Source organism: Terrapene carolina, unplaced genomic scaffold, assembly GCF_002925995.2.
Source record: "Terrapene carolina triunguis isolate 2854851 unplaced genomic scaffold, T_m_triunguis-2.0 Scaffold89, whole genome shotgun sequence".
NCBI classification, from domain to species: domain Eukaryota; kingdom Metazoa; phylum Chordata; order Testudines; family Emydidae; genus Terrapene; species Terrapene triunguis.
Window position 1 is genome coordinate 13,755,940 of NW_020664440.1, and position 13,993 is coordinate 13,769,932.

Consider the following 13,993-nt stretch of genomic DNA (forward strand, 5'->3'; position numbering starts at 1 on the left):
TCCCTCTAATGGGGATTCTTTTCTTTGAGCTTTCCACAGATGTCTGTCAATAAAGTCTGCTAGTTGCATTTCTTACAGTAGCCATCCAAATTGATATTCAAACTAACCTATCAAAGCATAAGTTCTACTTAGCGCATTGTTACCACGGCTTGACTTTCAGCCTTGTTTTTCTGTAAGAGGAACAGATAATCCACATTGCTGTTTGACATGTTGTACATCCCTTCTGACTAGGCTGGGCTTGGCAAACCAAGAAAGGGGTGCAGATAAAGAAAAGGAAAGGGTGTAGCTGACGTTTTCTTGTCAGTGTTAATGACTTATTTGGGTTTACCTCGGTAAGATGATTAAATGTCGTCTTATCTCTTTTTGTAAAGAACTTGAGCATCTGTATAATACCGTCGGTAAAGTATAATATTCAATTATATTTAAGTGACAAACTACATGAATTCAGCATACTGGAACTTCCTCACTTTTATGCATGAAAAATACCTGCCAATGCCATACCCCTGTATCAACTTGGATTCTTGCTTTTAATTTCTTTGCTTCAAGAAAAGGGTGAGACCGAGCTGCTGACTGACAGGCTTCAGTCTGAAGGTATGGTTACACTGTGAAGTTGTGGACAAAACTTTTGTCTTTCACGGGTACTTAAAAAAGCCCCTCCCATGAAAGACAAAAGTTTTATCAACGCAAGTGGCAGTGTGAACGGGGCTTTGTCGGCAGGAGCGCTCTCCTGCCGACAAAGCTAACGCCACTCGCAGGTCTGGAAGTATTTTGTCGGCAAAAGTGCCAACAAAGCACTGACAAAGAGCGTTTATACCCGCTGACTTTTAGCGACGACACAGCCTTGTCGCTAAAAGCTGAGTGGTGTAGACAAGCCCTCAAGGACACTCTTTTATCTTAATGAAAGAAGTCGAGCAGTGTGATCTAGAGCTCAGGGCACTGGGCTGGGAGTCAGGAGACCTGGCTTTTTAATCTTGGCTCTGACACCGACCTGCTGTGTGACCTTGAGCAAGTCATATCCCTTCTCTGTGCCTTTGTTTCCCTTCACATCCTCTGTCTTGCCGGGTTAGATTGCAAGTTTTTCAGGACAGTCTCCTACTTCGGTGCAAATAATAAGGGGAGAAAAAAGTGACTACTGAAGGTGCACTGTGTTGTCTCTTTCTCACAAGCTGCCTTGCCAAATGGCAATTGTTCTGCAATCAGCAGACTCCTGGACAGAGATGATTGCAGTAGGCGGAAGATGAAATCATACACTAGATAGTTAGTTATCCGGTGTTGATACCCTTTAATGTGTAATCACTCAAATATCTACATGTCTGATTCTGCAGTACAAAGCCTTATCGGAAAAGCTGACAGTACTTCTTAGCCCCTTCTAATGCCCTTTGAAAGTGTGTAAGAGACAGTGGCAGGACCTAACCCTGCAGGTATGTTGGATCCCTATGCTGCCAGCTTTGCGTATATTACCAAGAGAGCTTGTATTTGAGCTAGTGCAAACATTTACTCTAATGTGGACTTTGAGTGCTATGGATGGCTGCTCAATGCATGGAAATGATTTTGACAGTCAAGAGGTATCAGCTTACACTGTGTTACCGTGAGCTCTGCACATTTAATCTTTCCATGTAGAATGCATACGTGTGGGAAGCATCTTTGAACTTTAAGAACAAAATGTTTTCACATGTGCCAGACCTGGAACTTATAAATGAAACACTTTTTTTTTTTTTTTTTTTTTTTGATTTCTGCAACCCCCCCCCCCAAAAGAGTCGTTAATTTAAAAAACAAAAACAAAAAAAACCTGGTGAATAAGCACTCCCTCCTCTTCCTTACCCCTCCTTTCCTTAGCTGTTTTCAATGCAGAATGGAATTCTTACTAATCTCTTCCTCACAGCCCCAGGGAGGGAGCGAAGGAACCAACCTTTTCAGAACAAAGATGAGAAACGTCAGGTCTCAGTGTCCATTTCAGAAAAGCTAGATGTGCCGTAGGGACTGATTCAGAATGTTGGGGACTCATCCAAAGGTGATATCACAGAGGTCAACAGACTCCTTTTGACTTTGGGCTTTGCATCAGGCCCTGGGTGCTGCTTTGGTCCAAGTTATAGCCTCATCATTGCAAAGTTATAGGATTCTGGGCACAGACAATGATCCATCCTTTAGATGTTGGGTGATTTTAATGCTATAGCTATTTTTCACTTTGCCTTTCTTTTCCCCAATGGAAACTCAAACTTTCTTCCATCAGAAACTAAGGTAAAACATGAACTTCCACTCCAGATTACTTGGCCTGTCTAATGGAATAAAGTCTACGCAGTTAAGTATAGTTTAGGACTCTAATCTTATCTAGTTAAACTGTGTAAGTAGTGAAAAAGACAGCAAAAACGCTCAGTGAAGTGCTTCCCCTATTTCAGCAATGATGCAACTAAAATTGCCAATTTCTTTTTACTTTCGATGTGCTCTCTATTGCTCAATTATCATAATAGCGAAATGAAAGGATCACTGGCATGCAAGGCGCAGCAAGTAGCTTTTTAGCTCAAAACAAACATTGCTGGAACTGTCTCCTTTCAAAGATTAGGACTCCTGTGTTTTTTCTCTCCCCTCCCCCCCACCCTAGCCAACCCAATTTCTGGAAATAAAACCACCACCAAAGAGGCTTATTTGATTTTATTTATTTTATGAAAAGGATTTTTAGATGTAGGTTCAAGTATTTAAAATACTACGCAAGGTAAACATTTGAGATTAGGGATCTGTAAAATACTGTGAAATGCCCTTCGGTGTTACATTGTTAGAGGAGGAGGATGGCAAACCACCGGCCCAGACGCTTCTTATTATTCAAGGAAAGCAAATTTTCACTATTAGTTTGATGGCTCCATCACTTTTACAACTGAGTCTTCTAAACAGGAGTGAAAATCAGAATAATTAAATGGTACAAATGCTTCTAAATCATTTGCTCTCTCCTTTTCTTAATTTTTTTTTTTAAACCGACATCTTGTTAAGGTAGCAGATACTTGTCATTTTGGCCCCACACACTGTATTGTTTGTTCTAGTTCAATTGTTGTTAGGAATTGCACTTGCATAGGAAGATGGGTGAAAGCCTCTTAACATGCAGAGCTTGAATTACAAAGTATCGGATTTATACTACATTTGCTACAGTCTTTTGAGGTCAAGGGGCTATGATTTGCTTTGAATCCTATGTTTAGATCCAGTCCTCCTTCATATGAGACCTCTCATTGAAGCCAGTGGGATCATGGCGGAGCTTCATCCTTTAGTTGCACAAGGTTATAGAGGTGATATTGGCAATGCAAGAGTTAAATGTTTAACCCTGTTTGCAGAACCTTGTGTTCAGGATGACCATTTCTATGTCTGAATTTTACAGTGCTTCTAAGCTTTGTATAGAAAGGCCAGGCTATAGTGACAGAATGCACAAGGTAATCGGCAATATTTGCATAAGCAGTTGAAAGTGCTCCATGTATCTCTTTGATGATAAAAGTTTGGACAAATAATTGCAAGGAAGTTTTCCGCCACTGTTAAGAGCCTGTTTTTTGACAAATGAAGGTTCAGTCCCGTAACTATCCCAGTGCTCAGTAAGAATGTAGCACACTCTGTTCCACGGTCCTACACCTTGCATTACAGGCTGATGTTCAGCTATGTACCCTATAGGGGACAGGTAGAAGGGCAAACTGAAACTTCCAGGAGAACAGGGAGTTCCTGTACAGATTAATTCACTGTCTGGATTCAGCTAACTGGTATTTTCAAGTCCATTACCTTAGAACAATAATGCTATAGAACTGCAAAATGACCTGCAAACCAGTGCTTTGGAATTCTCATGAGGCTGAAACAGGTTTTTGCATTTAATTATTTCAAGGCAACTTCTCAGAGAGAGTGAAACTTAATTCTTGCCTAATGAACAATATACATTTCAAATAAAACCTATTTAAAGTTTTTAGGTCCAAATCTTGAATTGAATTGATAACTTTAATAACATTTAAGGTCATGACTACACTTGTGCCGCTGTAAACGCAGCTACGTGAACACTCTATGCCCACGGGAGAGAGCTCTCCTGTCAGCATAATAAAAACAGCTCAATGAGCAGCAGTAGCTATGTTGGCCAGAGGGTGTGTTTGTTGTTGTTTTTTGTTTCGTTTTTTTCCCCACACTCCTGAGGGGAAAAAGTTTTGCCAAAGTAAGTTCTAGTGTAGACATGGCCTAAGTCAAATGTTGCTAAGGAATTCTTTTGGAAAAAAAGTTTAACCTTTTAATATTTTTAAGGATGTGTGTGTCGAAAAAAATATTCTACTTAACAGTCCGTGTCCATGTTTCATGCCTAACTTTTAAAAATTGGAAAGTTCGTCTTTAAAACTTCCTTTCTCCCAGTCCAAATATAATATTTATCTCTAAATCAGATGCTTATGATTAGGAGGAAAAGAGTGTGTTTATTTTTTAAGTTCCATATTGATGCTGCAGTTGTTGCTTCCATCTTGAGTTAAGCCTGTCAATGCAGGTTCAGAGGAAATGGGATTTTTGTTTGTACCTTATTATCATGTTTGCTCCTTCTGGGCTTTTGGTGCTTTCAACATAGCTCAGGGCTCTGAATGTTATAACTGCCAAACTGCTGGTATCTCCTTATGATGGGGTTTCATTATTGAAATCCAGTAGCTGCACCCAGAAAGAATCTTTGTTTTAATCTTCAGCTTAAACACGGGGAGGAATACAGTGTTTCATGACCTGGCGCCTGCCATGTTCTTTTTCTGATGTCTTCAGGTAACTTTTTTTTTTCTTTTCTTTTCTCTTATCCAGAATTTTGGGGGGTGGTGGTGGGGCAGGAGGATCACTGTTAAAAGACTCTGATTCTACTTGTTCTCAGGAGAAGATTTTTGTTTTTGTTTTGTTTTTTACTAGTTTTTGTGTACAGTATTAGTTAATTACTCAGTTGGCACTTGCATATCTAAAATAAACAAATTGCCAAGCAGTTGTTCTGTTTACAGTAGCCTAATTGCTTTTTGAATTGAAAAGCATTTATACTTTTAACCATAGAAACTAGTTACTGTTCATGTGTGCAGGAGTTCCTTCCCCCCTTATAGAACTGTACAAACATCGTATTTTATGATGTCTAGTATGCATCTTGAACTATTCCGTTTATATGTGATGAGGAAGGGTTTTCTTGGGGACCTGGAGACAGGACACCTGAGACATTGGACATGTTGGCCACAAGAGGGAAACCTTCCTGTTAGTCAGTGTGGCCTAAGCGTGACATGAATCTGGGCCAAGACTTCCAAAAGCAATTATTGATTAAGTGCCACAACTTCTGGGTGCCTGATTTGAGACAGTTTAAAGAGGCTTTACTCAGAGGGTGGGTGCTCATCGCTTTCTGAAAATCAAGGCCCCTTTAAGTTGGACACCCAAAGTTCCTATCTGTGCTTTGGAAATCTTGGCTTTATGTTTTGACCCAAAATACCCCAACATAAGTAAAATACAACTGAATACCAAAGACTTGATTCAAAACAACAGACCAAGAGCTTCAGGGCTTTTTTTTTTTTTTTTAATTGACAAGCCCTATGTCCAGTGAATCCAAATATAAGTTTGGGCTCCTTGATGCAAGGTGGGGGGGTGGGGGGGGAGGGAGCTCATTTCCTGGTAGCTAATCATTTTCAGCCTTGTTGAAAAACAAATACCTAATCAGTCAGGAGATGCTTGTTTTTTGTAGGTGTTCATAAGCCTCTGTCAGATCAGGAAACTAACTAGCTGGAAGCAAACTAAACTCACTCAGTAATTTTTCTCATTACCTGTAAATCTTAGATATTGGAAGTCTTGTTGGATAATTTAGTCCATCATTCCACCTGCCAGTTCAGCATGTTCCTGAGTACTGTCCAATCTAAGAAATTGTGAGCACATGTTTGAGTTCAATGTCATACACGTTGTTTGGTAGTCCTTAGTTATACAAGAGTGTAACATAAGTAGACAGTGTTCAATTTCATCAGCTTCTACCTTCTCCCCCTTAGTGATAGGGAGGGTCTGATCCTGCACTGTTAAATTTGGGCTGGTGTGAAGACCTTGTTATTTAGTATGCAAAGTTCATGAAAGCTTCAGTGAAGTGACAGATGATAAAGGTCTATTCATAATAGAGACTCCCTGAATCCTCTCCAGGGTTATAAATTACTTTTGTCAAGGGTAAATCTGGTTAAATTTGAGTTTCCTTAAACATGTAAACTCTTTGATATGGAAGACTGAATAATACCAGAGGTATGTTTGAAAGTTACAGTCCTGTTCTTAAGCCTGGCTTTGGACAGAGCATCTGGGATTTCAATTTTTCATATTCTGGATGCCCGAGAAAGACATTCTTGCCGTCTCTATTGGAAGTCAGTAGTTTTGACCTCTACATTCTCCAGCGTACAGCTGTGATGAACATTTGATGCCTTTTCTAAAGTAAAATGATCTTAAAGGCCTCTTCCCTGGGGAGATAACTAGTGCACTGCTGTGGGAACAGTAGTTCACGTCCTGTGTTATCCAGTTCCTGCTACCCAAGTCCATCCTTCTCTGGACATGTGTTGGTTTTTTTTTTTTGTTTTGTTTTGTTTTTTTATAACTGAAAATTTTAGTGTGTGTGTATACTCAAAAGCTACAATACAGTAAGGCTATGTTTTTTTCAACCCTGACTACATAAAGTCAGGCTACTAAATCCATATTTAAGGACTGAAATACGTGGCCGGATTCCCCCCGCCCCCCCAGTAGTGCTGAGTATCTGCAGCTCCCGCTGACTTCAGTGTTTTGCTCAGTAAATTTAAAGTGGTCCTCATTGTACGTGCCCGGGTGTATGTGTGTATGCCTACATAGGGACTGGGGAGCCTGACTTCAGAAACCCAGATCTGGAAATCTTGTCATAATGCTGAAGTGTGCAGTTGAAATCCAACCAAGGAAAAGGGAAAGATAATATTTCTACTGAAGCTCACTCAACCACTCTGCATATCATATATGTTTTCGGGCATATGTTTTAAAACCTCAAAATATTAAGCTCCACTTCTGCGAAGAGAAACAAGAATGGACTATGCATCAGGTATACACTGTGGCTGTATGAGTTAATGTTGATGAAGGAGCCTTTAGCCAGCACACTGCTGCCATAAGCAGGCATAGCTTTATTGGCTTCCGAGGAGTTGAACAATTTACGTCAGTTATGAACTTGGCCCCTTGATATTAGCTGTGCTTGACTTGGAATTTTTAATTCTGCAAATCACAATGTATCTTCAAGGCACAAGAACCTTGGTTTGGAGCATGGTAAAGGGATAGTTGTTTTAGGAGACAAAACGCAGTCTAGATTCATATTATGCCTAGCAGTTGCTAATCCCCCTCCCTCCACAAATGTTCCTAACTCTGTGCTTGCTGAGCCCAGACTTTGCTTAATACGCTTGAACCCTACCTCTGGCAGTAAACAAGTTAATGTTCAATGAAATGGGAATGCTTATCCCACTCACAATGTCAAGGCTGTGCTCTGTAATAAGTGTAATTTCCTGCTATTTAATTCTCCCTCCTGATGGAGGACCACTTTACTGTGACGCTTACATGTCAGTTCTCAAGAACAATATTGCCGGTTAGCGAGGGTTGGGAGTATTTTTATTTGTCCTCTTAAAACTAAGGGCTCAACCCTGAGCACCTTACTTTGGCACAGCTCCATTATGCGTTCAAGAGTGCAGGATCAGGTTCCAAGGGCATATAAATCAGCAGAGCTGTGTTACTACCTTCTTTCTGAAATCTGTCATTCAGGGTACTAATCCAAGAGTGACCCAACTGTTGAAAAACCATGAGTCAGGCACCACCCAACAACTGTCAGGCTGGCTAAAATTCATGAGATCTGAACAAATATTAAATTCAGAATTCTTTTTATTTGCCTTCTGGTTTTTGAACTTTGAAACTCTTTTCTGTGACTGTGAGGCAGGGATGCTGGAACAATTTGTATAGTGGGGGTGCCGAGGGCCATTGAACCAAACTGTAAACCCTGTATAGGATGGAAACCACTTCAAAATAGGGAGTGCGGCAGCATCTCCTGCACCTTCCAGCACCTATGCCATGAGGGATAGAAATGTGCCTTCATTTTTGAAAGTAACAGCTCAGACTCTCACATAATGGCATGAATCCAGGAGCCTGGGCTTTAAGAAGAAAACACCAGTTATCTGAGACTTGGGATTAAAATGGTGAGAGTCAGCAACACTGAGTGACTGTCTCTTAAACATGATTATGATTGTTTTGGCACTTTTGCACAGAATTGAATTTCATTTCATAGGGGGTTGACTTCCATGTTAAGTGTATATTTTAAAGTCTGTTTAATCACTTAGACTCCTGGAAAACCACAACTGGAATCTTTAGGTTGTTGCATGGAGAATCTGCTGCCAAACATCTACACAGATGCCCTCCCACCAACAACACAGGAAGAAGAACTCCACATGGACTCCTCCTGAGGGTCGAAATGACAGTCTGGACCTATACATAGAATGCTTCCGCCGACGTGCACAGGCAGAAATTGTGGAAAAACAACATCGCTTGCCTCATAACCTAAGTCGTGCAGAACGCAATGCCATCCACTGCCTCAGAAACCACCCTGACATTATTATCAAAGAGGCTGATAAAGGAGGTGCTGTTGTCATCATGAACAGGTCTGACTACCAGAAGGAGGCTGCCAGACAACTCTCCAATACCAAATTCTACAGGCCACTTTCCTCAGATCCCACTGAGGAATACACTAAGAAACTGCACCATCTACTCAGGACACTCCCTACACTAACACAGGAACAAATCAACATACCCTTAGAGCCCCGACCGGGGTTATTCTATCTACTACCCAAGATCCACAAACCTGGAAATCCTGGACGCCCCATCATCTTGGGCATTGGCACTCTCACTGAAGGACTGTCTGGATATGTGGACTCCCTACTCAGATCCTACGCCACCAGCACTCCCAGCTATCTCCGTGACACCACAGATTTCCTGAGAAAACTACAATGCATTGGTGACCTCCCAGAAAACACCATCCTAGCCACCCACCATGGATGTAGAGGCTCTCTACACAAACATCCCACACACAGATGGAATACAAGCTGTCAGGAACAGTATCCCTGATGATGACACAGCACAACTTATTGCTGAGCTCTGTGACTTTATCCTTACGCACAATTATTTCAAATTTGGTGACAATATATACCTCCAGACCAGTGGCACCGCTATGGGCACCCGTATGGCCCCACAATATGCCAACATCTTTATGGCTGACCTGGAACAACGCTTCCTCAGCTCTCGTCCACTCACTCCCCTTCTCTACCTACGCTACATTGATGACATCTTCATCATCTGGACCCATGGGAAGGAGACCCTGGAAGAATTCCACCATGATTTCAACAGCTTCCACCCCACCATCAACCTTAGCCTGGACCAATCTACACGGGAGGTCCACTTCCTGGACACCACAGTACAAATAAGCAATGGCCACGTTAACACCACCCTATACCGAAAACCCACCGACCGCTATGCCTACCTTCATGCCTCCAGCTTCCACCCCGGACACACCACACGATCCATCGTCTACAGCCAAGCACTGAGGTACAACCGCATCTGCTCCAACCCTTCAGACAGAGACCAACACCTACAAGATCTTCACCAAGCATTCTCAAAACTACGATACCCACACAAGGAAATAAAGGAACAAATCAAAAGAGCCAGACGTGTACCCAGAAGCCTCCTGCTACAAGACATGCCCAAAAAAGAAACCAACAGAACTCCACTGGCCATCACCTACAGCCCTCAGCTTAAACCTCTCCAACGCATCATCAGTGATCTACAACCCATCCTGGACAATGATCCCTCACTTTCACAGACCTTGGGAGGCAGGCCAGTCCTCGCCCACAGACAACCCGCCAACCTTAAGCATATTCTCACCAGCAACCACGCACCGCACCACAACAACTCTAACTCAGGAACCAACCCATGCAACAAACCTCGATGCCAACTCTGCCCACATATCTACACCAGCAGCACTATCACAGGACCTAACCAGATCGGCTACAACATCACCGGCTCATTCACCTGCACGTCCACCAATGTTATATATGCCATCATGTGCCAGCAATGCCCCTCTGCTATGTACATTGGCCAAACTGGACAGTCACTACGCAAGAGGATAAATGGACACAAGTCAGATATCAGGAATGGCAATATACAAAAACCTGTAGGAGAACACTTCAACCTCCCTGGCCACACAATAGCAGATGTTAAGGTAGCCATCTTACAGCAAAAAAACTTCAGGACCAGACTCCAAAGAGAAACTGCTGAGCTCCAGTTCATTTGCAAATTTGACACCATCAGATCAGGATTAAACAAAGACTGTGAATGGCTATCCAACTACAGAAGCAGTTTCTCCTCCCTTGGTGTTCACACCTCTACTGCTAGCAGAGCACCTCACCCTCCCTGATTGAACTAACCTCGTTATCTCCATACTGATTTATACCTGCCTCTGGAGATTTCCATTACTTGCATCTGAAGAAGTGAGGTTCTTACCCACGAAAGCTTATGCTCCCAATACTTCTGTTAGTCTTAAAGGTGCCACAGGACCCTCTGTTGCTATCTACAATAACGTTTCCCACATGTCTTCATTAACATTGTATTTCTGTTAAGATGGTAGCTACTTCATATAGTGATGGAGCTGACAAAAATACTTATAAACCATGCTAATACTTTTACATTAAAATTCCTGTGACCATCATTTCATTATATCCCAGGGCACTTTCAAATTGCTCCTGAATGCACTAAGTCTGATCTGGAACTAGCACAACTGGCTTACAGAGAGAAATCTTTCCTGGTTTAGAACAATACTGTAAGTAAAATGCCTTAAATTAAGGGGATCTGCTCCTTTCTTCCTTTTCTTTAACCCCATTCTCCACCTGATGAGAATGTGCCTGGAATGGAATCTTTTAAGTGAACATCTGTATGATAAACTGGGTAAACAAAAATCACTGAATGGGACACTGTGGAGCTCAAGTTGTCTTTGCCCTGAGGTACCTATCTAAGTTTTCACTGCAACATGGGCTGGGAAATACTCTTCTAACTGTAGAAACTACAGTCCAAACTTCCTGTCTCCAATACATCAATCTCCAGATCAAAGAGTTGTTCAGCTGGCCAGATGGTGACTAGACTCATGTGGTTTTTTTTTTTTTTTTTTAATGCTTTTATCACTTTAAAGTCAGCACTTTCTTGGAATTGCATCAAGTGTTCACTCTTTGGAATTTTTTTGTTAGTTTTTTGGCTTGTTGTCTATGAGGCTGTTACTCAGGGAATTCTTCTACCTAGTAAATACACTAACACTCCTTTTCCCTCTCTTTTTTTCCTAGGGCCAACAAGCCGGAAATGTCTGACAAGATGTCAAGCTTCCTTCATATTGGAGACATTTGCTCTCTATATGCAGAGGGCTCAACGAATGGATTTATCAGCACCTTGGGGTAAGGGAAGCTGTTCTCTTCCATTGAAAGATGTCCTTAGCTGTGCAGAAGACCGACAAGGCTGAGCTAGTAGTCCTGAGTCTAATGGATATGGGTGTTTCCTGCACCCATAAATAATGGAATAAGTTGGGGGAGTCTTCTGTAAAGACTTGTCATGTTTTGAAAATCGCCCAAAGCAATATAGCAGATAGAAAGCTATCACTTGAGAGGACGGAGGGGATAGGAATGGAAATAGTATGGTTTTACCATGGGATGGGCAAACAGCTTGCCACGGTTAAGTTACGGGGAGAGGGATGTGAGGAAGGAAGTGTGCTTCTTGCTTGGGAAGGAGCAGGCCCCTTGGCATAATCTGCTGATGGAGAATGGAAGGCAGCTTAGACATTTTAAAAGAAAAGAGTAGGTCAAATCGCATCTGTACCAGTACTTACCACTAATGACTGGTCCTACCTCTTCCGACGTGCCTAAGATTTCTCATGTAAACAACATCACGCTTCTCCAACTCAAGGGTATTTACTTTTTTTGCTGCTGGGCGGTAGCCCTGACTTGCTTGCTTCTGTTGCTTGGTGCACTTTCTTTGGTGGCCTGTCCACCCTGACAAACGCCATACTACATGTTTCCTGGTAGAGTAGCCATTCAGCGAGTCTTCTCAGAAACCAGTCCAGGCTGCTTCCTTAATCAACAAGCATTAGGTAGCCACTTTTCTAGGGCAAGGAAGCTTTCCCCTGGTGAGTGTCGTCAACTCCAGGAGAATCTAAGCTTTGTCTAAAAAATGACACAAACCTGTTTAATTTCACTCTACTGCTGCTTGGGGACAGCTCTTCACATCAGAGACTGGCACTGGAGCTATTCACTAGACAAAGCAGTGAAGGCTGGGAGAGGGGTAACAGCAGATACCTTCTCCTCACAGCAGTCAGAATGCTGAGGGAGGGCAGAGTAACTGGTAGACAGTTTACTGCTCATTCAGCTTCCTGGTTGCCATGGTAAAGTAACAGTCGGGAAGGTTGGTGGGATGAGGGCTAGAGAGACACACTGCTTCTCCCTTCCAGCAGTCATTGGGACCTGGGGGTGGGTGAGGCAGTGATAGTGGCTGCAAATTAATTCAGTTCCTACTGTCCAGATGTATGTAAGAGATTAAGCTTCTGAGCAGGGGAAAGGGACAGCATCCCCTCTCCCCACTTTCCAGCAGCTAGTGATGGTTGGCATCTTCCCTGGATGTTGCCCCAGACAAACTTGTAGATTTAGTCCTCGAACTGTTAGGGTTCTGGAATAGCTGCTAAACTTTCTGAGTAGGTATGGGGATGAGTGGGTGCATGGAATCATCTCTTGGAGGGAGATGACTGAAAGACAGAAAAGATAAATACGTTATGGGGAGGAAGATACGGCAGTGGGAGGGACTCAGAAAAATGGAGTTAGGAAAATCTAGGATGTAGAGAATGCAACTGAAGGGGGAAAGGGAAATTAGTGGGAGAGAAAGAAGCAGGCACTGAAGAAGCACCATGATCTATTATAGGAAAAAGAAGAAAATATGGGATGCTGCCAGAAGGGAAAGAAGGTATGATAAAAGCAAAGCATGTAGTAAGTAGGGTTGGTCGAATAGTATTTGGCGAATGTATTTGACAAATTTCCCAGGTACTCCTCAAATATGATTCATACTCTTTGCAGCATTCGACCAGCTGTATAACTGGCCAAATACTACTTGCTGAACATTGGTGAAGTTAATTGAAAAATATATTTAACTATCTATTCTATTGTTAAGGTAACCCAAAGAGTAAATAAAGTTTAAAAAAACAAAGCAGGAAGTTGATTTGACAGTACATTTTAATTAAATACAGTGCACAATAAACAACTGGCTATGGTTTTGAGGGCAGCTATTTTTCACCATGGCTTCAAATTCATTCACAATATTTTAAGGTAATTGTACTGTAAAATGGTCACGTGTACTCTGAGCCAGATTTGAAATAGAAATCCCAATTGCTATGTAAAACATGAAATGCATTAGCATCTTAATATCCCTTCATAGTCAAATTATCTTTGTCCCATAGTTCACTTACTGTTTGACCTGAAGAAAATTAAAGCAGCTCAGGAAAAAAATCAATGTAATCGTACTCAGTTGTTATGATATCAGGCTATCAAAACTCCAAGTTATGCTGTGTGTGATGGCTTATGCATACAGTTAATGAAGGATGGAAAACAAATACTGTTATAAATCCTAATGCTGTTCCATCCAAGTAAATCTATCTTTGAAGGATGTTCTTGTTTAATATTCCTGTGACGTGTCTTCACTGCTTAATCAGAACTTCCTTTTTGCTATTTTCCAAATTCAGTGTTCTGATTATTCTAATTACTATTTTAGTATGTATATAAATCTCATCTTGTGTGTTACACACACTAGAAAATTATTTTCTTTATTTTGATAATCTACCATAGTATAGATAGGAAGTTCACCTTCTCTTAAGTCCATGTAAACACCTCTGAATCAATTAATTTTCTATGCACGTCACGATTTTCCATAATTGTTGTCTCAAAGACATTCC

At 41.7% G+C, this 13,993-nt stretch overlaps 1 protein-coding gene across 3 annotated transcripts in view; it reads left to right on the forward strand.

Moving 5' to 3' along the window:
- ITPR1 (inositol 1,4,5-trisphosphate receptor type 1) overlaps positions 1 to 13,993 on the forward strand; it is a 244,452-nt gene that overhangs the window by 8,057 nt on the left and 222,402 nt on the right. For 2 of the 3 annotated variants that reach the window (XM_024196743.2, XM_024196818.2), the window contains exon 2: positions 11,352 to 11,459. In XM_024196743.2, the coding sequence (XP_024052511.1) occupies positions 11,368 to 11,459 (92 nt within the window). In that variant the 5' untranslated portion in view covers positions 11,352 to 11,367. Of the gene's footprint in view, positions 1 to 11,351; positions 11,460 to 13,993 lie in introns of those variants that run through there. The other variant, XM_026650249.2, reaches the window with a different exon arrangement.